At 57.2% G+C, this 27308-nt stretch overlaps 1 protein-coding gene across 1 annotated transcript; it reads right to left on the reverse strand.

Annotated features, from left to right (window-relative positions):
• Nucleotides 1-1906: 1906 nt before the first annotated feature.
• SPOCK2 (SPARC (osteonectin), cwcv and kazal like domains proteoglycan 2) lies at nucleotides 1907-27191 on the reverse strand. Its single transcript, XM_044239735.1, has 11 exons — nucleotides 26968-27191; nucleotides 14027-14035; nucleotides 13634-13679; nucleotides 13280-13394; nucleotides 11854-11968; nucleotides 10056-10170; nucleotides 9549-9668; nucleotides 8859-9077; nucleotides 7228-7290; nucleotides 5744-5881; nucleotides 1907-5587 (listed from the first exon to the last, which is right to left on the reverse strand). Exons 1-11 carry the CDS (start codon nucleotides 27154-27156, stop codon nucleotides 5442-5444), a joined length of 1275 nt encoding a protein of 424 aa, XP_044095670.1. The 5' UTR covers nucleotides 27157-27191; the 3' UTR covers nucleotides 1907-5441.
• Nucleotides 27192-27308: the final 117 nt, after the last annotated feature.

The following is a 27308-nucleotide window of genomic DNA, read 5'->3' on the forward strand; positions in this document are numbered from 1 at the left end:
CAGGAGGCAGTGGGGGCTTCCCGAATGGCCATCGGCACTGGGGCCTGTCCCCAGCAGTACCATCTGAGCCACCTGCCCTAGGAAATCCAGGTTACTGGGTCACAGTGATGGCGGATGTCAGGAGCTAGGGCCCGGCCTGGCCTCAGTGGCCCCATTGCCTGAACAGATGTGATCACGGAGTGCAAACACCTGTGTTTCCCTGCAGGCTGAAGAGACTCACTGGGAGGGTTCCCACGGGATGGACAGGGGCACCCTCAGCCGGTACCCCACTGAGCCGGCACGAAGCAGGTACCCCACTGAACATGGCTTGGGGTTTCACAAGATGTCAAATAAAATCAATAAAACAGGCAAGCCCTTCTGGCCTTGACCGGCCCACAGGCCTCACACTGCCCCCACTCAGAGACGGGGGCCCTGTCCTGGCTCCTCACAGGTTTTTTTCTGCCCTGGCTCCCTGTACATCCTGTCCTCACTAAGGGACCCGCTTCTGTCTGCTCAGCCATCTGGCTACACATTGGCGTCACCTGGGACCCTTCTAAAATATACTGACATCCTTGCCCCAGCTCAGAACAATGAAACCAAAATCTTTGTAGGTGGGGCCTAGGAACCTAGACTTCCCCTAGATGATTCTGAAGTGCAGCCAGGAGTAAGCCCCTGGACCATTTCTACCCACATAGGGGGCCAAGCTGAAGGCCCATTCCTCCAGGAAGTCTTCCCGAACTTGCCCCGTGCAGGTGACTCTACTTTTCTGACCACCTTTGAGCCACATGAGGAGCAGTCACTGGACACTGGTGGCAGCCTGCTTTGTGTCAGATGGTAGGGAGCAAGAGGAACCCCAGCTCGGCCCCCACTAGCTGTACATCCTTGGTTGATCCGAAACTCTCTGAGATCTAGCTTCCTCATCTGTAAAATGGGCATTAACAACAGTACCTCCCTGACAGGCTGATAGAAGACATTCCCAAGGATCGATTCCAACCTCCAGCCCTCCCCCAGCCCATGAGTCCTCTATTTCTAAAACTACAGGTTCCCACAAGCCCAGCATGCGACCCAGTTCCCAGAGACCTCTGTCCGTCTCCATCCACATTCTCATTCTGAATGTCGGGAGCGGCCAGCCCCTTGACAAAACATGGGCTTCCTCACATGGCCTTCCAGGACTCCTGAGCCTCCAAGTCGGCCCCTGGAGGTGGCTGGAGAAACATGGAGGAGCAGAAAACCACCCCCAGAAGGTAGGGATCCCTTTTCTGAGGATCTGTTCTAGCCGGACAGGCAGAGCCTGCCCTTGCTGTGAGCCGGGAAAGGGGGAGGGGAGTGAACTTGACATCACTCAGGGCTTTCACTGTTCAGAAATCACTTCCACAGGTTATAAAAGGGGATCTTTGTGAGGTGAGTTCTTGTTTCCATCCGCCAGATGACTTGCGGAAGGTCGTGGTTAGCTAGTTCTAGGGCTAGAGTTGAGTGTGCCAAGAAATTGAGAACAGTCTAAATGTCCAAAAATTGGGAAATTATTAAATTCACTAAATACATCCATATCATGGAATGCTATGCAGCTATTCAAGTCATCTCTTCCAATGATTTTAATAATGTGGGGAAAGGTACATTGTAAGTTAAATGGAAAAAGCAGGAAATAGAGTTTGATCTCTGCTCTGTGGTGTAGACGTGTTTACTGGCACATGTACAAATATAGATTGCACGTAGATTTGCAACGACACCAAAAATACTACTGAGTTGCTCCCGGTTCTCCCTTCAGATCAGGCCCTTCTCCCAGGCCCACCCTGTCTGGGGTCTCATATGTGAAGGTGCATAAGGGGAGCCTGCCAACCACGTCTCTCTAGCTGGGAGCGCATCTGGGAGTGTCAGTTTTGTGAAAAATGACACTGAGGGCAAGTGTAATCAGAACATCGCCAGAGGGTGGTGTTTATAAAGTTTTTATTTTCTGTTTTCTTAAAAATAACATTTGATTTCCTTTATGCATGTGTGGAGTGTACTTGTTTCCTTAGGCTGAGTAATAGGCAGATAAAGACAACACGAGGCGGGGTCCCCAAGGGGAAGGGGGCCTGGGGGTGAGGGGCTTGGGGGCACAGGGGAAAGGGACAGGGTGGGGTGACTCAAGGGACGCTTGAGTGCCCATCAATGCACATACACGGTCTAACACTTTGTTTTTCGATTTTTTAAGGACATCTAAAATTACTGAAAGATACGATTTCAGCACTGAAATATACAGACGGAAATCCAAGCACTTGAACACAATTCTTAACTCTAAGCTCAGTTATTGCACATCACACAATTTAAGTAGGCTTCAGGCTGTAGAGCAGTTTGCTCTGCTTGCGACTTCCCCGGGAAATCTCGAGTCTCCTTTTGTACCCCCGGCGTCTCTTCCCTTTGACCCCCGCCTGCCCACAGCCTCACGATGACGGCGCCGGGTGTCATCGTGACACGCCAGACTAAGCCATTCGTCCTCCCCAAGGGCTGAGGTGAGGCTTTGGTGAAATGGAGGGTTCCCATGGGGGTCCCAAGGGACCCCACGCACTCAGAGGTGAAGTTGGAAGCAGACAGAGCTCACGAAAGGCGCAGGGTGGCCATTAACGCCAGGTAGGCTGGCGTGGGGAAGGAAGTGTGACCGCTGAGCACCTGCGGTCACAGCACCAAGGGGACAATAAGGGACCGTCATGATGTCCCACGGTGCCCTCATCAACTTCGCCTTCCTCTTCCTCCTTCCTGAGCTCCAATGTCCTGCCTCCTTCCCCATCACCCTGAACCTCTGAGTGGTCTCTCAAGGCACATTTGTTGTCTCCAACTCCAGCTTCCCTGTCCTAGACACACCCATCTCTCCCAGCCCCTGTGGGTGAGGAGGCCTCCGGCAGCCAAGGACAGATCCGGGGCCCGGCAAGAAACTGCTCTTCAAGTTTGGCTGAGCTCTTTTCAACAGAGCCCTAATTCCACTGCCTGCCTAAACCAGGGGAGACAGGAGATCCACACAGAAGGACATGGAAGGAGATGGGTGGCAGGCAGCTTGGTCAAGGGCGTGAATCTGCGGAGCCAAGGAAGGCCCACCTTGCGACTTGCTCACGAGAAAGCCTGCAGCTTGTCTGACAAGCAGTCAGTCGGAGGCTGTCAGCCCCCTGGGAACAAATTGCTTTGTCTAGCTCTGGGGGCGGGGGGCTCAGACTCAGAGAGTGGGGTGAAAAGCAGGGTGGGGGCTTCAGAGACAGGACAAGGCTGGACCCCTGAGTCCCACCAGGATCTAGTTCAGCGCCTTTTGCTTTCTTTCTACACCATATTTACAAGGTCATAAGAAACGTGCACAACCAGAAGACCCAGAGACACAGAGAGAGCTTGTGCCCCCAGTAGGGGAGGGCAACAGTGAGAGAGGGGTGTCCCTTCCTCTAGCTCTCTCCCCACCCTGGAACGCCCCAGCCTCCTCAACAGCCGCTCCCAGCGACAGGTCCAGAAGCCTCGGCTGGGGCAGAGGGAAGAGACAGACAGACTCCATTCCTAGTGAGAGCGGGAAGAGTCGCAGCTGCTCAGAGAGCAAAGGGCAGTTCCCTGAACTGAGCCGGGGCCAGAGGGAGGAGGTGGGAGGGCAGAGAAGGGTGGGCGGCGGGAGACGGAATGTTGGGGGGTCTGGGACAGCGCGACACCCTACCCTGTGCTGTTGTGCTGCGGGATGAGAAGCGGCTCATGGGGCTAGCTGCGGTTTCAATATTTTCCCCAGAATAGGACTGGGAAGATGTTGACTCCGGGGTGCAGTCAAAGAGGCAGTCGGGGTGAGCTTCGTCCATAAGGTCCAGCAGACTCAGCGGATGCTTCCGAAGCCAGGAAGGGACGATGGCTGAGCCCTGTCCGGGGAGACTTGCCCCGGGGGGTCCCCACACATGCACCCCTCCTCACACCCCAGGCTCCCACACACATTCAAACACATACAGCCGCTCACAGACTCACACACAAACACACACGGCACTCATCACGCACAGAAGGACAGCAGAGGCCCAGATCCAGGTTAGAAATTCTTTGCCCAAAGTCTTAAGGAATTTGCTTCAACAGGGAGAATGAGACTGATTAGGAAAGAAAACAAAAAGAAACTCAAATCAGAGAGCTTGGTCTCATCCACCCTGGCTCCCACCTGGTAAGGAGATTTGGGAGAACAGAATGTTTGGACCCAGTCCTGTCCTGTCCCCTCTGACCTCACAAATCTCGGCCCCTCCACTAGAGCAGCCTCGGGGACCCTCCACTGGGTCAGAGAGAAGGTCCCGGCGCTGGAAGGGGAGGGGACGGAAATGGGCCTGGTGCTGCCCCCTGGAGGAGAGATGGAGAAAGGTCACGGGAAGTGGCACTCTTCCCCAGCTGCAGCTTCCCCACATCTTAAGGAAGGTCTATATGGGAGAGGAGGTGGTTGCAAATACACCGCCCCCCAACCCACCCCGGCTGACACGCAGCCTCTTCACCTGCAGCCCGATCCTCAGGCTTCCAAAGTGGACCTGGGGACTAGGGCAGTGCAGCAACCCCACACGGCCTGGCGGAGCCCACCTGTATAACTATCGCCCACCCGCCGCCTCCAAGAGAATAGTCCAGACCAGGCCCCTACCTGAGGCCCACAGGAGGGGGCCAGGCTGTTCAAGGGTCTGGCACTCAGGGCTACCCAGTCTCCACTCCTGAGAGCTCCTGCCAGATCGGCAAAGGCAGAACCTTCCTACCTCCTCCCTCTGCTCCGGCCCCTCCCTCAGCCCCTCAGCTTCAGACACCTTCGCTCACACAGGTTTGGGTTAGGAGAGCAGAGTTTAGGGCTGGGAGTCTAGTGCTAGGGAGTCCGGCGCAGGGAAAGGGCTCACTGCTGTGGGTGTCCCGGCCCACGTCATCAGAAGCCGGTGGGGGTGTCCCAGCCACACTGGCCTGGCCCCAGGAGGACCCCAGCCAGCAGGCAGCTCCCTGCCTTTCCAACCCTCTGCAATGGAGACACCCAAGGGTGGGAGAGGGCAGGCACGTGCAGGAGGAAGCAGCGCTGGTTGAGCCAAGGATAGCAATCAAGACAAGAAGCCCTGGTCAGGGCAACCCAAGGGTGTCAGAACAGGCCCAGAGGGGGCTTGGGGGACATGGCAGGGGGCATTCATGTCATCAGTTTTGACCTCGTGGTGGGTGGATATGTGTACTTTGAAACCAGCACTAAATGGAAAGCAAACAAGGAGGTCTCTGGAGCAGTGCAGACCAAGGACACATTTGTCAGCGCATGCCACACTCACACACACTCACACACACTCACATGTCCCAGCCATACAGGTCTCACATGGGCCATGCACAGTCACACACCCAGTCGTCCCTGCTGGAGCCAGCGTCCTTCCAACTGTATCCTCTGGATCCATGCATAAGCTGCCTGCTTCTGTCCAGGTCTCTGCTGGCCCGTCTCCCCTGGCCATCGGCACCCTGGCCTGCCATGGCTCCCCGAGGGCCATCTACCAGATGTAGCCTCCGTCGTCCGCCTCGCCCGCCTCGCCCTCCTCCTCCTCAGCCTCCTCGCCTGCTTCCTCTGTCTCCTTCTCCTCCTCGTCCTCCCAGCCGACGCCACTCCCAAAGTCCCCTGAGAAGCCCACGATGTCATCTGCGAGGGGAGCAAGCCAAGGGGCCGGTTAGGACCCCGCTGGCCTCCTCAAATCGCTGCCAGCAGGATCCACCACAAGCCAGGCCCCCCAGAAGCCCTCCCAGGGCAGGTCATAGGGTACCGGGGGTGGTGCCCGTGCTGCTGCCTGGCCCTTACCGCAGTCGGGGCTGCCGTGTGTGCGAGTGCCCGTCAGCTCCAGGCCCAGCTGGTCCACACACCAGCAGTCACCACTGCTCTGCTCACACTGTGTCTTCCGGTAGTAGCCGTCCTCGTCACAGCTTGGGATGAAGATTCCTGAACATGGCAGGACCCACAGGGTCAGAGCAGGCGCTGGGGTGTGAGCCCTTCAGAGGCTCCGTGGCCACATCAGAGCCTGGGCCATGAGCAAGGGTCCAGACCCCACAGGAGCGCAGGCAGCCCAGATGCCCAGGGCGGCACAGTAGCATTTCTTCTGCCTCAACCGGACTGAGCTGGAAAAACCTGCCTCCCTGATTGCACCGTGCTCAAAGCCCTGGTTCCTGCCGCCACTCCTCAGACCTGGCTGTCCTCGGTCAGCAATGCCCAGGCTTCTCCTCTTAGCCTCAGGGCCCACCTGCACTCCCTCAGACCCAGGAACTATGACCCCTGTGTCCACCCGATAGACTTCTGAGCACGCCGACCCAGACAGAGACTCTGCCCCTTCGGGGAGGCGGGTGACACACATTGAAACGACTATTCCAGGCACTACCGAACGGGAACCCTGAGGCCCAGGGAGTGTGCCCAGGGAACACAGACCCGAGAGGACAGCTTCCAGGGTAGAAAAGCATGGCTTCCTGAGGAGTGCTGCCGCCCATCCCCAAAGACCCCTGGGCTCTGGTCAACAAGGCTTTGTAGGGTGATTCTAGCATTGGGTCCCACGCACGCTGGTCTCGTGGGCCCAGCAAGAGGCTGCTCTCTGCCTCTTGGCCCTCTGTCCCCTCAGCCACCATGATCCAGCCACATGGGCCCTTTCTTTCTGTTTGCCAAGAGCCTCCAGCTTTCTCCAGCCCTGGGCGAGCTCATCCTCATCTCTCAGGTCTCCCTTGGAACACCAGCTCCCCCAAGAGGCCTTTGCAGATGCGCAGGCTACCTTCTACCCATGGTGCTCTCCCCTAGCGCTATACCTACACAAGCCATCATGTGTAGTTCTGGCTTTCTGGTGTGTCAACCCATGTATTGTGTTTCCCCAAGTAGCCTGTGTGCCTTCTGAGACCAGGGACCAAGTCTGTCTTGCCCTGACCTGGGCCGCATCTACTGTTCCCTCTGGGGTTGGCACCGGGTATTTGTTTGCAGATGTGAGCATCTGCTATGGAGGGGGTTCACCTGAGTTTTGCACGTACCCCCCACCGCCGCCACCCCTGCCGGAGTGAGTTGAATGGAGGGTTCTAGGAACCTTCTGTTTTCCCATCCTCCAGTCCCAGAATGGAGGGGCTACTTGGGAGACCCTGTCCCACCATGAGGATAAGAACAGGAGGGGAGTTCTCCTTCCTGTTTTCCTAATTTCTCTGGGCTCGGCTTTCCTGTAAGGCCCAGGGGCCGGAGCCGCTGGGCCTCCGGGGGACCCTGGGGCACCCCTCCCCTGCCTCTTCCAAGCTCAGCCCAGCCCAGCCCAGCCCCCTCACCTGGCTTCTTCTTGGAAGCCTCTTGGATCTGGATGCGCTCCAGCTCCGCCAGGCAGGGAGGCTCTGTGTGGAGAGAAGCAGCCTCTGACGGGGGCCATCCCGTGGTGCTGGTAAGACTCACAGAGGGGCCCCCAAGGCTTGGCAACCTAGCAGTAGGCTTTTCAAGACACAAATACCCAGGCTTTGACTTGGGGAAGCCCCATGGTGGTAGTGGGGTGCATGGGTCCCTCCAAGTTCCCAAAAACTTACATAGGGGCTCTGCAAGATTCGAGGAGAGGAAAAAAAAATTTAAAAAGCTCCAAACGGGGGAGGCCATTCCATGGCTGTGGCAGGGGCTGAGGTGCCCTGAGAAGCCCAGGGCACCCTGAGAATGTTGGGAACTCTTGGGATAAGAATGCAGGATCCAGAAGAAGAGGCGGAGTGGATTCCCCAGGGGAGAGGCCCAAGGGGAAACATGAGACCAGAGGGAAGGTTAGACAGAAGCTCAAAACTAGGGGCGCCTGGGTGGCTCAGTTGGTTAAGCATCCAACTCTTGGTCTCAGCTCAGGGCTTGATCTCAGGGTCATGAGTTCAAGGCCCATGTTGGGCTCTATGCTGAGCACGTAGCCTACTTAAAAAAAAAAATAAGAAAAAAAAAAGAAGCAGCTGCCCAGATGTAGTTGCAGCCAAATCTAATTGCCTGTCACCTTGAGAAGTCCCTAGCCCTTCCCAGCAAGAGGCCTGGCTGATGGTAAAATGAGGTCAGCCCCCAGTCTCCTGCCCAAGGAGGCTGCTGTACAGAATGGACAGAATGAGCTTCAGAGGCCTGGATGGTGAAAGTGCCAGAAGGTGGGGCAGGTGGGGTCCCTAAAACTGTCTGAGATACCACATGCTGGCAGATGGATTTGTGACTGACCCATGCTCTGCGCCCAGATTTTCTCTGGTCACCCTCATAGCAGGATGAAGAAACCAAACTTGAAGAGTCAGTGCCTTGCCCACGGTCCCAAACTGGCCTGATACGGTGGGGCCGCAGTGGAAGGCTGGGCCTCGGCCACAAACACCATAGTGCCTCCAACACACGCTGGTGGTGGGAACCAGGCAGGACGCTGGACACGGAGCACCAGGGCCTCCCCTACCTTTGGGCGGACCTGTCAGCTGCCCCCCAGGGACCTCAGCTTCCCCACTGATGACAGTGGCCACCTAGCTGAGGTGATCTCTGAGCACACGCCCAGCTCTGGTTCAGGATATAGAAAGCTAGCAAACGATGTCCTATCTCTAAGGTTGATGAGCACAGATTTGGGGTAAATAATGTGAGACGTGCCCAGAAGAGGAATCATCGAGAAGCCAGTATAGCTTCAGCCATAGAGCCCAGGAGCCCTCTCCAAGGCCCCAAGGGGCCCTAGAAATTTTACATTTGTAGTTTTTACTTTCCTAACATGCATATGCTTTAGGACCCACAAATCTGGATCACTGAGGTGCTTGCCAAGGAACGGATTTAAAGTGCTGGCTTCCCTGGGCTCCAACAGATGAGGTGCTGGAGCAGGCAGGAAGCAGGTGGGCTGGGGGCGGGGGTGGGGGGGTGCCAGGGAGGGGCGGGGCTGGTGAGGCGGGGTGCAGTGAGGGGTAGGGGACCAGCCAGGGGCTACACTCACTCTCCCTCCAGAAGCAGAAGCACCACTCAGCAGTGGAGACCCGGCCGTCCTTGTAGGTGTCGCAGGAATTGAAGAAGGGGCGGATGCAGACCTCGTACTTGTCCAGGTTGATGGCGGCCAGCTCTGTCTGGTCCAGGAAGAGGTCAGCACTGGTGTCCAGCTTGGAGAACATCCAGCCAATGGAGTCCTTGCAGCTGGCCCCCAGGCTCTTGTCCAGCCCTGGGGAGAAGGCCAGGTTCAGGCGTGCTCAAGGTAAACCACTCCATCCATCTGTCCACCCATCCCTCCACCTCTCCATCTGTTCAGGGTCAGGGTCAGGGCAGCTCAGAACATAACCATGGGAGTGAGAAACTCAAGAACGGCTGAAGGGCGGTCCATCTGCCTCCACACAGGACTGCACTTAAGCTATTCACAACCCTGTTTGGAAAGCCCTTCGGGGAAGATCATTTCTTGCCTTGTCTTAGCTACCCATTTTAGGCTTTAAGCACCTTCCACCCACTTCTAGAAGTTCTTCCAATAGCTAACCCAAACCCCTCCTGTCTAGTTGAAGCCTCCTTCTCCTTGTTCTGGGTTTAGGTCCTTTTCAAGGCTCAGAGTCCAGCAGGAGGGAACACCAGGCAGGCTGGCCCAGTGCACTCCTGTTTCCCCATTGCCCTCCCCTGTCCCAGGCAGAGCAAATAGCTTCTGTACCACCGGCCAGGTTGGCCCCACTGCTGGCCGAGCCGTTTTGCTTCGCGTTCTCATGAAGGAGCTGGAACCAGTCCCGCAGCCGGTCCCCTAGGTCAGCCAGGTCTTGACCTGTGCAGGTCTCTACAGTTGGAAGAACGGGGAGAAAGGGGCACAGGTGAAGGTAGGTCGAAGCACAGCATGGCCTCAGCTTGGGATGCCGTCCCACAGGCCAGACACCAGGCAGTGGTCAAGAGGCAAGGTGAGTGAGAAATCAAAGGTCCCCGCCCACTGTCTCCCATCTTCCTGCCCCCTCAGTTCCTCGCCCTCAGACCACACATGGCATGCCCCCTATACCTGAGGCACATCCCCTCCAGCCCCACGGGTCCTCAGGCTTGTCCCTGTTTTTGCCATCTCCCTTCTGGCTCTGTGAACCTCTCTCAGCACCCCAGAGCCCTGAAGGAAGTGACCCAGGAGATACTGGCAAGGAGGCCTCCCCCGACCCGGCTGGAGCCCGGGGCTCTGCGTTACCTGGCTTGCCGTCGGTGGTAGAGGGGGAGGCCTGCTCTGTGGGGCAGGGGCAGGGGCCCTCACATCGCACAGTCAGCTGCTTGCTGCTCAGGCAGGCCTGCTGCTCCAGCTTGCACTGCACGAGAAGAAAGGTCGGGTTGTGTGACAAGGGGGTGCTCACAGATGGGTCCTTGGAGCTGGGGTACTTCGAGCCCACCAGGCAGCCACATCTGACAGGAGCGACAGCAGCCACCAACAGCCTGGGGGGCTAGCCCTCCTGGTCCCCCCCGGGGGGGGGCAAAGGTACCTAGCATTGGGGAGGACAGCAGGGCTGGAAAGGGGTTCCCAGGGATTCAGGGGCTCCCACGAACCCTGGTCTGCCCTAGCTTAATGTCTCTGCACATGTGATTTCCCAGGACACGAGTCTCCCCACGCCCTCACCCCAACCCACCCACTTCCCCTATTTAGCTGCCCACTGCCCCCCACCCCAGTCCTGGCCCTCTGGCCCAACCTCCTTCTTACCACAGTCCCTCAGCCCCCGGGGAAGGCGGCCAGCCTCTCCCTCAGTGGTCTTTCCACAGTAAACTCCGATGGGCCTCACCCAGCTCTCTGGATAACAGCCACCTGCTCTCCGCTCACATCTGCTCATTCCCCTGCCTTTACTGAAAACCCTTGGCCACAGCTGTTTGCTGAAGGCAGCCTGGGAGAGGGTCTCACCCGCTCCCCGCCCTTTGAGTGTTTTTCCGGGTCCCGTAGGGTTCATCTCCATGGGATGACAGTAAATGAGAAGGGGTCGTACTGTTTCATAGTATCTCCCTTGGCTCCTGGCTGCTCCTCAGAGAACACGGAAACTCAGAAAGATCCGGTGACTTGCCCAAGGCCACAGGGCTGGGATAGAAGCCAGATCTCCTGAGGAGCCCTACGTCCCCGCAGAACAGTCCGTGACCCCCAGAACACAGCTTCCTGCCCAGATCTCACTCTGCCCTGGGCTGTTTGACAGCATTCTTCTATCCCTCCCTCCTGCCTCCCCAGTATAGCTTCTGTCCTCAGCCTCTGACACAGTCTCTCTCCTCTTCCGGTGACCTCACCCCTTCCCCAAGCCTGTGACTCTGTGACTCATCAATCTGCATGTCGCCCCCAAAGTGTCCCTAAGCCCTAGAACCCAACCCCAGTGGACAGTGTCCTCCAAAAACCAAGCAACTCCCAACTCCTGCTCACTAGCAGAAGTCTTCACAATTAGCACCTGCATTTCTGTGGTCCTTTGGAGTTTATAAAATGCTTTCACGGATGTCTCATTTAACCTTCTTAAGAATCCTATCCGGTAGGGCTTCACTCCCCACAGCCACCATTCCCTCCCACATGGCTGTCTCCTGGAGGGTTATTTTCTCCTGCCCCCAAATGCCTGGTGCTGGCTGGTGTACACTGTCCCCTCGGGGTGGAAATCTCCCTGTGGAAAGCTCCATCCGTCACCCCCCACCCCTGACAACTAGGTGACATGGCTCCCCTTCCAGAGCCCTGGGTACTTTCTTGAGGATCTTACCTCACTTACTCTGACTCACAGTTCCCTGCACACCTGCACCCACGTCAGGCCAGAAGCTGGGTCTGGCTCCTACTTTTATGGAGCCCAAGCCCGGGGCTCAGGTGTCCCTTCTGGCGGGCCACACCACATGCACTGACTGAGGACACCAGACCCTGTGTCAGCATTGGGGGACCCCAAGGGGCCCTGGTTGCATTGTCCTCTCTGCTCCCCATGGCTTCGGGTGTCAAGCCAGCCCCCGCCAGCCTTCCCCGCCCCCCACCTGGGGCCAGAGCTCCTCACCACTGAGCTGTAAGTGTGGCCATCGGAACCGCAGACTGAGGCCAGCGGGGCCATGTGACAGGGCTTGCAGACGGTGTCTTTGTTTCCAGAGAGCTTCAGGGCAGGCTGCTTGATCCTACAGGACAGGGATGGGGAGGGCATGGAGTGGAGGCGAAAATGAGAGAGGGACACCCAAAGGGAAGAAGGTTCAACAGACTGGTTCCAAGAGGAAGCTGGCCCCAGTGATCACAGCACCTGCAGCCTCCTCCCTACCCTGCCCACCCTTCCCATCAGCCCCAGCCAGACCCTCCTCTGGCCTAAGGGCAGATGGCCCAACTAGGCAGGGTGAGGACCAGTAGCTCACCCTTTCCTGTGGTTACTGAGCCCAGCAGAGCCTTCAGGCAGCAACTCCAGGTCTGACTGCCAGATTTAAAAAGGAGTTGCACCTCGCATAAAGGGTTATACCAAATCAGAGGTTGCAAACTGACAGCCCATGGGCCACATCTGGTCCAGAGGCTCATTTTGTTTGGCCACCAAAGATGTTTGTCTTTGAGTCACCAACATTTACAAAATGGAAGAGTTTGCATGGAAACATGGATTCCTGGAGAGAGGGGAGGGAAATGGGACCTTTGCCCAGAGATCTTGGATGCTGGCAGGTCTTGTCCTTGGGATGGAGCTAATACCTTTCCCTCCTCTGCAAGCCTCAGAAGCTAGAACCTTAAATATTTTATTAAGTTGTGGCATATAGGAGCCGGAAACAATCTCAGACTATCTGGGCCAACCTATTTGTCTTATGGATATGGACACCGAGTCCCAGAGAGGAGAGATGCCTTTCCCTGCCTTTCACACTGCTTGGTGATGGATCTCCTAGAGTGTGGGGGTCTTAGAACATGTCTACAGATTCTTTGACACTCCTCCCTTTGAAACATGGAGTGTAATTTCCTTACCCTAGAGACTCGCTCCTAACAAAGAGAAGTGGCAGAAGTAACAACGTATGATTTCTGAGACTAGATCATAAGTGACATTGGGGCTTCCTCCTTGTTCTCTCTCTCCTTCGGCTGCCTCACCGAGGGGAGGTCAGCTCCCATGTTGTAAGGACACTCAAGCATCCCTATGGAGAGAGATCTCTGTGACCAGAACCCACAGCTGCGTGAGTGAGCTTGGAAGCGGATCCTCCAGCCCCAATCCAGCTTTCAGATGATGCGGCCCCAGTCAGCACCTTGACTGTAACCTCGTGGCAAACCCTAGCCAGAATCATCCAACAGAACCACTTCTAGATTCCTGACCCTCAGAAACTGTGGGAGATAATACATTTGTTGCCTTAAGCACAAGGTTTGGGGGCAGGTTGTTTTGCAATAGATAGCTGCCACAGAGGAGACGATCAGGCAAGCCCTCACTGTTTAAGCAACACCCTCAGAATCTCCCCCCAACTCCCCAGGCCCCTCACCTATGCTCCAGCTTCTTGCGGCTGATGCACATGGCCCGCTGGTAGCCCTGGGCGATGCACACCTTGTGACGGCTGCACTTCACCTTCTGGCAGGGGTCCTTGGTGGTGTCCAGGGCTGCCAGGACACAGGTCACCCGGAAATCAGTGCCAACAAGCCCAGGAACCCTCAGCCCCACCTGTGAGCTCCTCTCTGTAGTAGGCCCAAGGGCCAGAGCTCCTCAGCAACAAAGCCCCACTGCCATCAGGGTCTGGCTCCCACAAAGCCCCCAAGGCCATGGCTGGCATATGCCCTTGGCAGATCTCAAGTGCTCACGGGTGTCAGTCCTATTGTCTCCCCTGGGAGGGACACGTTACCTTCATCTCCTTGCTGATTGTCCTCCCAGCTCTTGATGTAGTCATCCTAAGGAAGGACAGAGGGGCAAGGAAGAAGGGAAGGACTAAGATTCACATCCTAGAGCCAAGGCTCAACTCCAGGGCTAACATGCTAACCGCCATCACCCCAATGGCTGCTCAGATGACTCCTGGTCCCCTGGGCTTTGCCAGCTGCCTCCCCCAGAACTCTATCCCCATAAGCTCTTATCCAGAATCCCTCCCATATGTTCCTTACTCCTCCATCCCATGGTGGGTGCTGCAGGGAAGAAGTCAGGGAGCGGGCACAGAGGGAGAGGAGAGGAGGGTGGGGTGTGGGGTTGCACAGAGACCATACACAATCGACCCCCCCCCCCGCCCGCCCCAGGAAGTACTCACCTCCACCTCCTGGGGATCAGGAAGCAGTGGCAACAGGCCATGGGAAATGGAGCAGGAGGAGAGAAGGAGAGATGGGGATTTTAGTGAGACGCCCTGCCTCAGCCCATGTGGTCCCAGCACTCTGCAGGCCTCATCATGTGACCAGAGGCACTGGGCAATTCTCTTTGATTGCTCAGGTTCTCTAAGCTTGATGGCCTCCCACTGGAGGACAGGATTCCTGTGCCTTCACTACAGGGAGCCTGGGCCCACTCAGGGCTGGCTTTAGGAGCACTGGAGGTGAGGCCTCTTCTCTCCATTGCCCTGGCCTGACCATTAGGACCGATGTCTAAAGGACCCATATTGCCCGGGGAACAGTGATTGTCACACCTTTGCCTTAAGGGTCCCAGAAATGCCACCCTCTCCCTCTGCTAGGGTCCTTCCCTTGGCAGTCCCCTCCCCTGCAACTGCCACCCTGTAAGTGGGGCGAGGGGCAGGGGCTCTCTTCCACTGCACAGGAACAGTTTTTCACTCGAGGTCTGACTTTCCTGTAGGGATCCGATGGTGCCCTGAGAGAAAGGGGGACCATTGTCCCTTCCAGTGTCGATGGTTTCCTCAGTTACCACGGTCCATTCAGAGGATCCTGAGAAAGCCCTCTGAGATCAACTGGCCCAGCCCCCTGTTGGTGCGGGACAGGTCAGACAGGCCAGAGACAGGAGGTGACCCACCCCGGGTCCCAGCGTCTCAGAACCCAGGTTTCCCGATGCCTAGTACAGACCTCTCTCCTGGCTCCAGCACACAGTCTCCAAGACCTGAGGTGTCTGGAGACAGCTCCTCACTCTGCTCTGGCCACAGGGACCTCCCCAGGGTCCACCACCATACTGTGGCCGGAGGCGGAGCAGCTCACAGCCAGCCTTGCTCCCTCTGGTTTCCCCACTAGCCCTCATGGGGCAGAGGCGGCTGCCAACAACCAGCATAGAGCTCCCAGGGCTCTCCAGGTGGAAGGTCCATCAGGCGGGCCGGGAGACGGCTTCTTGGGACTGCAACCTGGAGGCGCCAAGGACCCAGCTACCGGCCTCCCCTGCATGGGACTCTGGGAGCTGGGGGTCAAGGGCCACAAGGAGCCACGTGCAGCCACGCCCTTCATGCTGAGTCGCACCCACCCAACAAGCATGGGATGGGAGGCAGAGGCCACACTGTGGGATGGGGGTGGCAAGGGGCCAGCACCTGCCTGGCTTGGAGAAGAGGGCCTAGGGCTCCTGCAGCAGAGGGCTCCCACATGGGCACAGCCATGAGCATAAGGGAGGATATCCACCAGAGCTCTGAAAGCCCAGGGCTCCCCTGGAAGTTGACAAGCATCAGAAGAACAGGCAGGGACAAGGGCCTTTGTCACCACGGCCTTCTGGCCAAAGACCAAGAAAGGGCCAAGGCCAAACAGGCCATGGGCATTGTACCCGGGCAGATCATGCCGTGGCCAAGGCTGTACCTGCATGTGCTTTCGGGAGAGCCCTGGGTGCACACACGCCCGCCCACAGGCACACATCCTAGAGCATGCATACGTGCAGCGGTACAAGTCCCGTCTGTGAGCACGTGTACGCAGGCCCACATGGTGAGGAACCGTGCACACTGGGTGTGCGTAGGAAACAAGGACACTTCAAGGCAGCTCGCCCAATGCCAGATGGGTTTTATCCAGAAATGAGGTTAACTAGGCCCCCTTCTGTGAGCAGCCCCCAGTTTTCACACTTGGGCGCCAAGGCCCTCCCTCAGGCTCTGCCTTCTTGTCTCTTCCACACACAGAGAGAGGGCAAGGGCTGGGGAGGCAGAGGAGGGCAGACAGAGCAGCAGACCTCTCCCCATGAAGGGCTCGAGGCACCAGCTCTGTTCTGTCTTGCTTTCATCTGTGTTTCTGTGCATCTCCTTGTCCACCTCCTTTCTCTCTCTCCTAACCCTACACTCTGCCCATGCCTGCCCCCAACCCCCAGCCCCAACATGTCCAAGCAGCTCACTCTCAGGGGAGTGGGAACAGCCAGCCAGAGAGGGAGATGAGGGAAAGAGAGGGCCCAGGGCCACACAGTGCCCACACTCCCCTTACCAACCGACTTTGACCTTCGGGCACTCAGCACCTATCTCCTGAAGCTTCTTGGAGCTTAAAGGTGTCCTCGGGGTGCCCTCCGATCCAGAAAACACTCCCCTAATAAAAGCTATTATAGCAGAAGACGAGACCAAGGACTCTGGGTGGAGGAGCAGGAAATGGTCAGGGAGAGGCCTTATGAGGAGCCCCTGCCTGTGGAAAAGGGAGAGCTCCCCGCTCCCTGCCCTGGAGAGAGCAGAGACCAGTGGGGTAAGAAGAGAACCGCCCTGAGGTGCCCCTCGGAGAAGGGTGACAAGGTCCTGCAGGCAGCCTGGGGGCAGAGCCCAGGGCCACATTTAGGGGCCCCTGGGGTGGGGTATGGGCAGACACCATCTATAAGCTGAAAAGGAGGAGTTCGTTGGCAAGTGTGAGTCATGCCCTCCAGTGCGGTGGTGTCCACTTAGGCCCACAAGCAAGCTTATCAGCAGCTGTGACAAATGGTCCCATAAAGGCACAAGGGTCTTGTCAGGAACCAGGCGGCCTGGTTCTGTCCTGGCTCTGCTACCCAGCGATCACGTCCTCCCCTGAGAAACAAGGATTCGGAAGAGCCCAGGTCCAGTGCTCTGGAGGGAGGGCCAGGCCTGATGGAAGGTCGGTCCTAGGCTGAGATCAGCATTTCTGGGCAAAGAAAGAGCACATCTGGTTTACCGGGTGGGGAGGGCTCTGCGCCCAGAGACGGCTCTCAGCCTGGCTCCCTCCGCATCCTCGGGCTTGCGAGCCCTCCTCTGTGCCATATGGGTCTCAGCAATGGCTGCCCATTAGAACCACCCGCCCAGCATCTCAGCTGCCTGTTGCCCAGAGTCACCGGAGCCCAGGGGAACCGGGCAAGGGGCAGAGCTGGCAGGGCTCCCACGGGGACAGAGCCGCGCTCAGGGGCAGCGTCCTGCCAGCTCCACATCTTCCGTCTAAAATGCTCTCCTCATCTCCTCTGGCACCATCCCCTCTACCATAGGGCCTCGGGGAGGAAAAAGAGCAGCTACTCCCTCCCTCTCACACAAAGCAGATGCTCAGCGTGCGAGGCACAGGCTGACTCATTGGAACCCGGGCTCCCGGCCTTCTCCCCTGGAATGCTCATCACAGCACCGTCTCCAAGTTGACAAGAGCAAGGGGAAGGCTGTCCTTATCATCTCCACATCCTGTCCACCCCACCCGCTGCTCCCTAACCGGCCCTTCCCCAACAAGCCATTCCCCACCCCCCACCCCCGCCTTGTCAGTGCAGGCAGCAGTCGCTGTGGTGTCCCTGGAGGTCTCCCAGATCGGTCAGTTGTCCTCCTCTACACCAGCTGCAGCTGCAAGGATCCTTCCAGACACAGTCCTGACCCCAGCTCTCTCCCTTAAAATTCTTCGTTGAATATGCTCTGCTCTCGTTTTGAAAAAAATCTTAGAGGTTAGGAGGTAGAAAGGATTCGTACCAAGATGTTACTGGTGATTTCCTCCGGGGAATAGGAATACAGAGAATTTTGACATCTTTCTGCCTTCTTCCAGGTCTCCAAACTTTCTACAGTGTGAACATGTTTTATTTTCTATCTTTTTTTTTTAAAAGATTTTATTTATTTGACAGACAGAGAGCATAAGTAGGCAGAGAGGCAGCGGGTGGGGGGTTGTGGAGGGAAGCAGGCTCCCCGCTGAGCAGAGAGCCCGATGTGGGGCTCAATCCCAAGACCCTGAGATCGTGACCTGAGCCGAAGGAAGAGGCTTAACCCACTGAACCACCCAGGAGCCCACCCAGGAGGATATTTTCTATCCTCTTTATTTTTAAATTTTTAAAAAGATTTTAAGTAAGCTCTAGGCCTAACGTGGGATTTGAACTCACAACCCCAAGATTGAGAGTCACATGCTTTAGTGACCAAGCTGGCCAGGTTTCCCAGTGAAGAGGTTTTACTTTCTGAGGAAGGGGAAAAAGTACAACAAATATTGTACTTAAATACCATCCCTGGGGCACCTGGGTGGATCTGTTGGTTAAGCATCTGCCTTCGGCTCAGGTCATGATTCCGGGGTCCTGGGATCCAGTCTGCATGGGGCTCCCTGCTCCGCGGGGAGTCTGCTTTGCCCTCTGTCTACTGCTCCCTCTGCTTGTGCTCCCTCTCTGTCAAATAAATAAAATTTGGGGGGAAAAAAATAAACCCTCACTGGTTCCCTGTCACCTACAAAAGAAAGTCTGTCTTCTCCCAATCTGTTCCTCGCTATGCCAGCCCTATGACCTTGCAGCGGAGGCTTCAGCATGGCCAGACTTCGGCACGGCCTTCTTCTCATGCAGGATGTGTGTCTGTTCCCCGCCCCAGGGCTTCTGTTCATCATTCGAACCCCCCGCTCAGGCATCATCTCCCCTAGCTCAGCCCCAAGCCCAGCTTCCCTTCAGGCCGAGTGTCCTGGTTATACCATGCAATGCTGTTGCTTCTGCCCTATTTGAGATGGCCACTTCCTGGAGGGCAGACACCCTATAAAATTCATCCTTCTATGCCCAGCACCTAACCCATAGTAAAAACACTGCTAATAACAGCTAACATCTTTTCAGCAATTACCACGTGGCCCGCATTGTGCAGAGCACTTTATATTCATGGGCTTGGGTACTCTTTACAACAACTCTAAGAGAAAATTACTGCTGTTATCCCCATTTCTCAGATGATAACACGAAGGCTTGGAGACGTGAAGCGACATACGCAGGATCACATGTCAGATGCACAGCAGAAGAGTACTGGTATCACCAGAACTGTGGTTGCAGAATCTGGGTCCCTAACCTGCACTCCATGCTGCTCCATAAACCCATAAACTTCAGCAGATGAGGAAAGTCCCAGACTGGCGACTGGACCCGGAGGTCCGATCCCAGCTCAGCGGTGGTTCCGCCCACTCCACCAGCTCTGCTGCAAGCCCTGGGCAGGGAGTCCTGGAGCCCTCGGAGGGGCTGAGACACCTGGACACCGCCTTCTGCAGGCGCTTCCCAGAAACCCCTTCCTAAGCCCCTGGTTGGGCTGGTTTGGAGCTCACCCATCTCCTGCTTTGATCTCTGCAGCTCAGCGCGGTCGCCATGGAGACGGGGCCCACTGTGCCAAGCCGGGGGAGAGATGGTGGTAAGTGCGCAGGCCTAGCTGGGCTGAGGGGGCACATGCTGGGTGTTTCCAAGCACTGTTTACTTCCTGTCATTTTAATTAGCACCCAAATCACCCGCTCACTTCACAGCTTGAATTAACCCCATCTCTCCCAGGCTCTCCATCTGCTGAGGAGGACAGCGCTGTGGTGACTGTGGCCAAAGAAGAGCTCCCCACAAGGCCCCAGCTGCTTGGACTAAGAGCCCCTGAGCATATCTCCACCTGCCTCTCTGCATCACAGTGTGATGGGGAGACTGACCCCCTAACATGGAATCAGGGCACAGGGTCCCCTTTTGGCTTTGCCTCTGACTGCCAGCGAGACGGTAGGCTCCAATAGTGCCCTCGCCGGACCCCACATTCTCGTCTGTGAAATGGGCTGACTCCCTTGCCTTCCTCCCTGAGCTGTGGAGCGACCTAGGGCAATGTCTCAGAGGACTTGATGAGCTATGAAGTTCTAGACTTTCAAAAGCCATGAAAGGGGACCACCGAAGCCTGGGTTCTTGGGCACACAGGGTGGGAGCCCAGGGGACGGGGTGGGCCAGAGCTGCTTTGGGGGCTCATGGTAACATCAAGGGCCTCCAAGATAGAATTCTGACGTTGTCACCAAATGAGACAGAAGCACACCAACAGGACCAGACGTTCGTCGTGAGACTTTAAATTAAGCACAACTTTTGTAACCCTGTTATGGCATTGCTTCATTTTTTACTAGATCAAGAACCTCTAAAAATGGAAGTGGGCCAGGCCTCTCTCAACCTCTGAAAGGCCCTGCACTTGGCATTATGTTCACCTCATCTCAGGCGAGGGAGCCTCCGTTGGAGCCCAGGCCCCTGAAGAAGGCCCAGGAGTGGGGGCCCTTGTGGCTGGGGCCTCTCCGTCCCTCTCTGCAAACAGCCGGAGGAGCACCAGTGGGGTGCCAAGAAAGGAATGAGGAGAGGCCGAGCGGAGGTCATCTAGGCTCTTTCTCAGCTGAGGACTGACACCTCTGTCACACACCCAGGCAGAAGGCATCTTGAGAAGGCAGTGGCTGCGGTGTGGAGGGTGTGAAAACAGGGGTAGTCATTAAATATTTGTCCCCCTCCCAAAGGGAGTGGCAGAGGCTGTGTGTTAGGCCTGCACAAACAGAAGGAGACAGGCATCTGGAAGACTCTTGGGCTCCACCCCCACCCCTTGGAGGAATTTCCTTGGAGGGTCAAAATGTGCTTACCTCTCCCAGCATGCCACGGGCTCCACCTGGCCTCAGGTATGCAAGCAGCAATGCCCCTGGCTCCTCGGGCTTGACCTCTCCACCACCGGGGCGTCTCAGCCATTCCCTCCCCCTCCACACACTCTCCTTGGGTTTCTGGTTCTAGGCAGCAGCCCCAGGAGGCCATAAAGGGCAGAGAACAGGGGAGGGATAAAAAGGAGATGAGACCTGAAATTCTATTCTGAGTTGCCTTGGGACCTTGTTTTCCCTTCTGGAACATGAGTGGAGGCAGGATTTAAAGGCCAGAGATCTCTGTGGAAACACAGGCGTGGCGTGGGGAAAGAACCCTGGGCTGAGAAGGAAGAAGGGTTCTTGGTGCCTGCACCTCTCCAGGTCTGCATCTCAGTCTGGAAAACGTAGGGGCTTCGTGCTGCCGGGGCTCCACGGCTCTGCGCTGGTCCCAGCTCTTCCAAACTGAGAACTGTGAGGATGGAGGCGGGCGGGGAAGAGCCCGAATAAGTCCAGGCTCTTCCATGTGCTCCAGACTGTGCAGGGGAACAAGAGATCAGGGGAAGACTGCATCTAGGCAGGGGTAAGACACCCGCCAGGCCTGGCTTGTCCTTTCAACTGAGTGAAGCCTTGACCTCTTTTCTGATGTCAGGGAAGCATGTTGGAGGGACAGGATGCCCTGCCTTGGGGAATCCATTCTCCACCTGTGGGAGTCCTGGGCTTACCTGTTCTCAGCCCTTATAGGTAGGTGACTGTACTGCTCTATAGGCATATTGAGAATGGGTGGGAGGCAGACGAAGGGGCGGAAGGACAGCAAGGGGACAACCTTCCTACAAAAGATGTCACTCACTCCCTTATCCTACAATGAATCACTGGAGAATCAGGGTGCCAGGGTTCTAGTTTGACTGTCTCCACCTCTGGAGTCCAGAAAGAGGAAGAGATCTCCCCAGATCCCAGGACGAGTTAGTTGAGATCCTTCCTGGCACATTCCATAATGCATACGTGTATACTGAGCCCTTGCAGTGTGCACACACAGCCCAAGCAACACTCGGAGGACGGGGTGGTATGGTGCACAGGTAGTTTAACCCCAGGTCCTGCCCTCAGGGGCTTAACCACGGGAGGAACTGGATAAGCACATGTTAAAATACCAGTTGGAGCCCTCTTCGGATACAAGTGCAAGTGTAAGCGAGGCCACAAGGCAGCACCGACATGCACCAAATGACCCTCTGACCAGTAAATACTGCGGGAACCCCTGGAGGGGGCTCTACCTGCCAATGACTGTTGACTGAGCCCTTAGGAGCTGAGAGGCTGTCCCGTTTCCAGAACCACATCACCCTCCCTCCCGCAGCTGGGCCTGGGTCTGCCCATCAACTGGAGCTGCCCTGATGGATCCACACCCTGGACGGGGGCGGCGGGGGCAGTGGGGACCTGCTATACCTGCAGGGACGCCCATGAAGCCTAGGAAGACTCTGTCCCAGTACTTGCCCCAAGATGCTACTGGGCCCCAGTCCTCAGCGTCCCCTGTCTCTGGCTGATGCATGCCCTACCCTAGTTTGGTCACAGATACTTCCTTAGGAGCAAAAAGAAACCCTTTCCCTGCACCCAAAGACGGGGCTGCCAGCTGGTAGAAGGGTTGGGGGTGAAGAGCTGTTGTCTGCCTCTAGGGCCATCTTCCTGGAGTCAAGGAATACCAAGGACTTTGCAGAGGTTTCTGTGTCGGCAGCCCATGAAGCCCATGGGAAAATCAAGGGCCAGAAACGTGAAGTGGCTCTCACAAGGTCACACTGCGAGGTCTGTCCTCTCACGAGGAGGACAAGCTGAGTGTTCTCCCAGGGCCCCTGGGGCATGGGGTAGGATAGAGCTCTGGCCGTCTTCCAGACAGCCTCTGACCTTCTGGAGAAGGAGAGGGGGTGGCGTTGACCGTCCACCCTCTTCAGCCTGCCTGGAAGGTGAGAGGACCATACGACAGCCTCTCCAGGTAAAGAGTGCTCTTCTCTCCCTCTCTTCCCAAGGTCTGGAGTCCTGCCAGGTATTCAAGGGTCCCTCGCCAGGCTGACACGGCTCTGGGAGATGCCAGCCCCCCTCCCCCCAGCTGGGAGAGGATTCAAAATCAGAATGGAGGAGGAGGCCAAGCAAGGACTCACCCTCCCATCCCCAAACCCTAGTTATGGAATCCATTCTGACCCAGTTTGGGGTTCTTCTCATGCACCCACACTTGTTCACAAACATCTGTGCCACTTGTTCCCACACTTGCATTGGTTTAGGTGTGTGGAATGGGGAGAGGGAAGGGGCGGTGAGAAGGGAGCCCCTTTGTGGCTAAAACTTGCTACTGGCTTGCCTGGTGATCCTAAAAATCTAAGACTCATGAGTAGCCAGCGGGCATTACTTCCCCGGGCCAGCTCCCAGGGTCAAGGTGAAGCCCCTTGCACCGCGGAGGTGCTCATATCTGCAAGGAAGGGGCTAACACACATCAACGTCTTTCTTGTGGAGACTGAGGCCTGGTGTGGGCTAGCCCCAGAGATGATGGTCCCTCCGGGAGCTTTCTGAGGGGCTTGAGGCTGGGGAGTCCCACCTGAAATGGATGCCCTCCAGCTCTGTGACAAAACGCCTCCATGCTGACGCACAGGTTTTGGTCTCCTTGCCCGCTGGAGACGTAGTGTGACGTACCTGGCATCACACGGCCAGCCAGTGGCAGAGCCCAAACCTGCACCCAGGCCTTCCAGCTCCCAGGCCAGAACTCTCCCAGCACAGCGAGTTCCTGCCTTTCCTGGGTAGAGAGCTGCCTCTGGAGTGTCGCTAGGTCCAGGGAGGAGGGGAGCAGGAGGTGGCCGGCTGCTGAAGACCCTGAGGGCTTCGGCCCCCCTTTCTAGGAGGTGCCGCTCCAGCCCCGGGGCAACCTGGAGGCACACAGGGCACTAGCTGAGGCCGACTTTGTTCTTCAAGGTAGACTCCTCCTTCCCATGTGTCCCTAAGGGTTAGGCCTTGAGCTCCCTGAAAAGCGCAGTTGAACCAGAAGACCTGGGTTCAAATCCCAGCTCAGCCACTTTCTAGCCATTTTACCCTGCTGTACGTTGCTTAACTTCTCTGAGCCTTTGCTTCTTCAACCGTAGAATGCATGGGTCATGAAATGACAAAGAGGGTGGTAGAGGGGCACGAGAGACGATGCCAAGGGCCGGCAGCTGGAAGCCAGGGCTCACTACAATCGGTGGTTTGACAGACAGTAACTGTGTGCCTGCTGGAGGCCAGGCACCGTGCTAGACGCCCGTCAGTCTCATGAGAGCTTAATGGACGTGGAGCACAAAGTAGGGAAGAACTAAGAAGAAAAAGAACATTCATTCCGTGCTTCTTCGCCTGGCTCTCAGGTCCTGCCCGGAAGCATGCTGTGTAACACGGGCCTGGCTCCTCTCACAGGTGCGTCTCTATCTCCAAGACCCGGAGGCTCCGTCCTGAAGACTACAGGGCAGTTCCACCTGGTTCTGCTGGGAGGGAAGCTGGAGATAACAGTGCTGGGAAGCAGGCCTCCCAAAGGCCCAGGCCTGCCCAGGGGAGGGCACAACTAGATCACAACCTCCCCCTCTCCTCTGGCATGAAGCTCTCTTCCCTGGCAGTGAGGCACTGGGTATTAGAGGAAATCTACCCCGGCCCTGGAGGGGGGGATTACTCCGCTGGTAAACCCTGCCTCCCTATAATCCTAGTGCTCAGAGAAAGAACGGTAAACTCAACTCCCCCCTACCCAGCTCAGACCAGTTCCATGTTGGAGCACCTGCCCATGCTTTCTTCCTCTTCTTCATCCTCCTGACCTCTTCCACATCATGCCCTTAATCTCCCCCTGCCCCTCGATTCAGTCAGCACCATTTAATGAGACACGCCCCTCACCTACAATACTGACTCCTCCATCCTATGCCCTAAGAACATTCCACCCCTCTCACTTGCCTCTCTTCTGTTCAGGCAAACTGGGGGCCTGCGTCATTTTGTGGTTATGAACAACGTGCTGGTATGACCTGGTAATGCCTTAGACGTCCAAAAGAACATCCATCTTGCCTTTGAGGCTTCAGGAAGCATATTTTCCAGAAAGCTAGCCTGATGAGATGTATATAAAGCCCTATGCTACTGGGCCCAACTAGAGGGCCTTCGGGCTTTAGAGTAGAAAATGGGGCATCTATTAACAGAGGAGGGCTGAGAAGTGTCTGGGGTATTGGCAGAGTCCCTATGGACAGCATGAATGATGCACAACTCCAGGGGGCACCCTCACATTGTGGGCCCTCTAGGATTGTGCAATGCAGGGGCTCTGAGCCCGCAGCCTCCTGCCCTTCTGCAGAAGCTGCCAATGGGTCCCCAGAGCCAGAACCCCCTGCCCAGCCTTCCCTGGCCTCCTCCTCTCCCTGATCCTGTCTTCCCCCAGCCAACACTACCTTAAATGGGGTTTTAGAGGACATTTTCCCTAAAAAAGCCTGAGGCCGCCCATCTTAATAACGTGCCCTAAAGCTTTCCATGAATCCTAGGGCGTCTGGCCCTGCAGAATTTATAATCCGGTGCCTGAGAGGAAGGAGGAAATGATTGGCACCAATACAGGGAGACAGGTGGGCAGCCCTGGGCCGGGGGTCAAGCAGTCAAGTCATTTAGCCTCACCTACAGAGTTGGCTATTGGAAGCAGGTGGAGGAAAGGAGATGGGGAGGCATCTTTATTTTTAAACCTTTAGGTTCTGATAAGCATTTCTTTTCCCCCTGACCTTCACCAGTCTCGCTTTGGAAGATCAAACAGCCAGCGAGTCAGAGGGAGGCCTGGACCAGTGACACATGGATTTGGGATGGACCAGCCTGCAGCTGCCCCCTCGCTGCTATGGCCAGGCTGCTTCCCAGGCAGCGGCAGGAGACTGCAGCTAATCTGTGCTGGGCCTGCAGGGGCCTCAGAAAAGGCCTTGCTGGGACTCCTGCCTCCCTTGGTTGGACCAGCTGTGCCTCCTCTGGGACCCAGGCCCCTCTGCCCCAGCTGACCTGGCTGCATGCGAAGCTCTCTGATGACTTACAACCTACTGGTTAGACTTTGAAGAGAAACTGTCACTTGTCTCACGGTAACAAAAAGATCCATATCTCTGCCTTTTCACATCATTTGGCTGGATAGTGTATGAAGTATGTGTGTTTTAAACACATTTCTAAGGAACTTCTGGATGCCCACAATTTAAGAGAAGATGAGAGAGGTCACAGTGTGGCCAGTGTTGTGCCTGGTGGGTCTGATAAGGGACCTTGGCAAGTGAAAAGTGAGGCCTGGGGTCCTATTGGACGCTTTCTGGGAGCTGGCAGGCATCTGAGAGCACTAGGTGGCCAGGACCAGCCTTCTTCTCCCCTGGTGGATCGGCATCCGGGCCCATCCTCCACCTTACACCCGGCCCCCTTCTCTGGGTTCCAGCCACGCCCTCTGCCACCGGCACCCACCCCACCGCCCCTCCCCCGCTCAGCTCCTACTTCCCCCTTCTGGGAACGCAGTCTCCGGTTTCCCCTCTGATCTACAGGTGCTCGTAAACAAAGTGCTGCAGCAATGCCGGCTAGTCCGCAGCCGCCTCCCCAACCCCCACCAGGCTAAGTTCCGCCCAAGGTTAAACCACGGTTCGGGCAGGCGTCCCCGAAGGGTCCCCAGACCCAGCTCCTCCGCTCTCGCCTCTGCTCTTCAAGACCACCGGGCTGCAGAGTCCTTCCTCCGCATGGGAGTCTCTCCCATCTCTGGGCCCGGCTTCCCCACAATAGGTTGGTCCTGGAAAACCAGCCTCCGTGAGCTCATGCCACTCTGCATGGGGACCCCAGACCTGGCTCTGGTGGCCACCCGGAGGTGGCCTCGGCTATTTTCACTGCCGTCGTCCGCCCCCAATCATGGACACGCCTTTTACCATGTCGACTAATGAAGATTGCTAGGACACCTACCCCCACCCCAATTCAAAGTCCCAGCCCAGGGTTCTGTCCCCTTCTGTCCTCCCTCCCCCAAAGCCCAAGGTGGGAATAGAGGGCACTCGCGCAAGACGATGCTACCTACCAGCCGCCGGCCGCACCCAGACCTGCCCCTTCTGCAGTGCCCCGTATGTGGCGCCTGCAGCATCCACCCGGCTGGGGGCAGGCCTGGGGGCCTCTTTTCTTTTCCACCAAAAAAGGAGGGGAGCCGGTCGGGGGTCCAGCCGCAGCCAGGGCTCCCACCTCCCCCGCCCTGTACCCCCCTTGCATCCCGCGCCCGTCTCCGCGCCCGACCTGCAGTGGAGACCGTGTCTGGTGTACGCGCCCCGGGAGCAACTCCTTGCTCGGGACTCGCCCGGGGCTGCTGTGGGGCTTGGGGTCCGGGTCCGGGGGCGGGTGGTGGGGGAATGATGGTCTCGGGGAGGGGGCGCCGAGCTGGGCCGGCGACGGCTGGCGGGAGGGTGGGTGCGCGTTGTTTACTCTCGGTGCGGTCAGCCGACTGGGCTGCGGAGCCGGTGGCTGCGACGTGCGGCCGCCGCTCCCGGCGCTTGGGGCTCCGCTCCGAGCCTTCCTCCCCAAACCCGCGCCCCCGGCCCTCGCGGCCCTGCAGACTCACGTCTCGAAAGCGGTTCCAGTGCTTGATCTTGCCGCTATACTGCGAAATGGACGACAGCCATTGCTCGTCCTCCATGAAATTGCCGGGGGTCTCGCCCTCCTTGAGCCCTTTGGCGTCGCCTTCGGCCAGGGCGGCCGCGGCGAGAAGCAGCAGCGGCAGCACCAGCCGCCCGCAGCCCGGGGTGCGCATCGTGGTCAGGGTCCGACCTGGGGGAAGGGGGGTCTTGACTTCTGCAGTATTTTAATGTCCTTCTTCCCACCCCGCGGCTGGCGAAGCAAACGCCGTAGTCTTCCTCCGCCCTCCTCCTGCGGTCTGACTCCGGTGACAGACGGATAGTGGGT

This window comes from Neovison vison, chromosome 2 (assembly GCF_020171115.1).
Source record: "Neovison vison isolate M4711 chromosome 2, ASM_NN_V1, whole genome shotgun sequence".
Classification (NCBI taxonomy): domain Eukaryota; kingdom Metazoa; phylum Chordata; class Mammalia; order Carnivora; family Mustelidae; genus Neogale; species Neogale vison.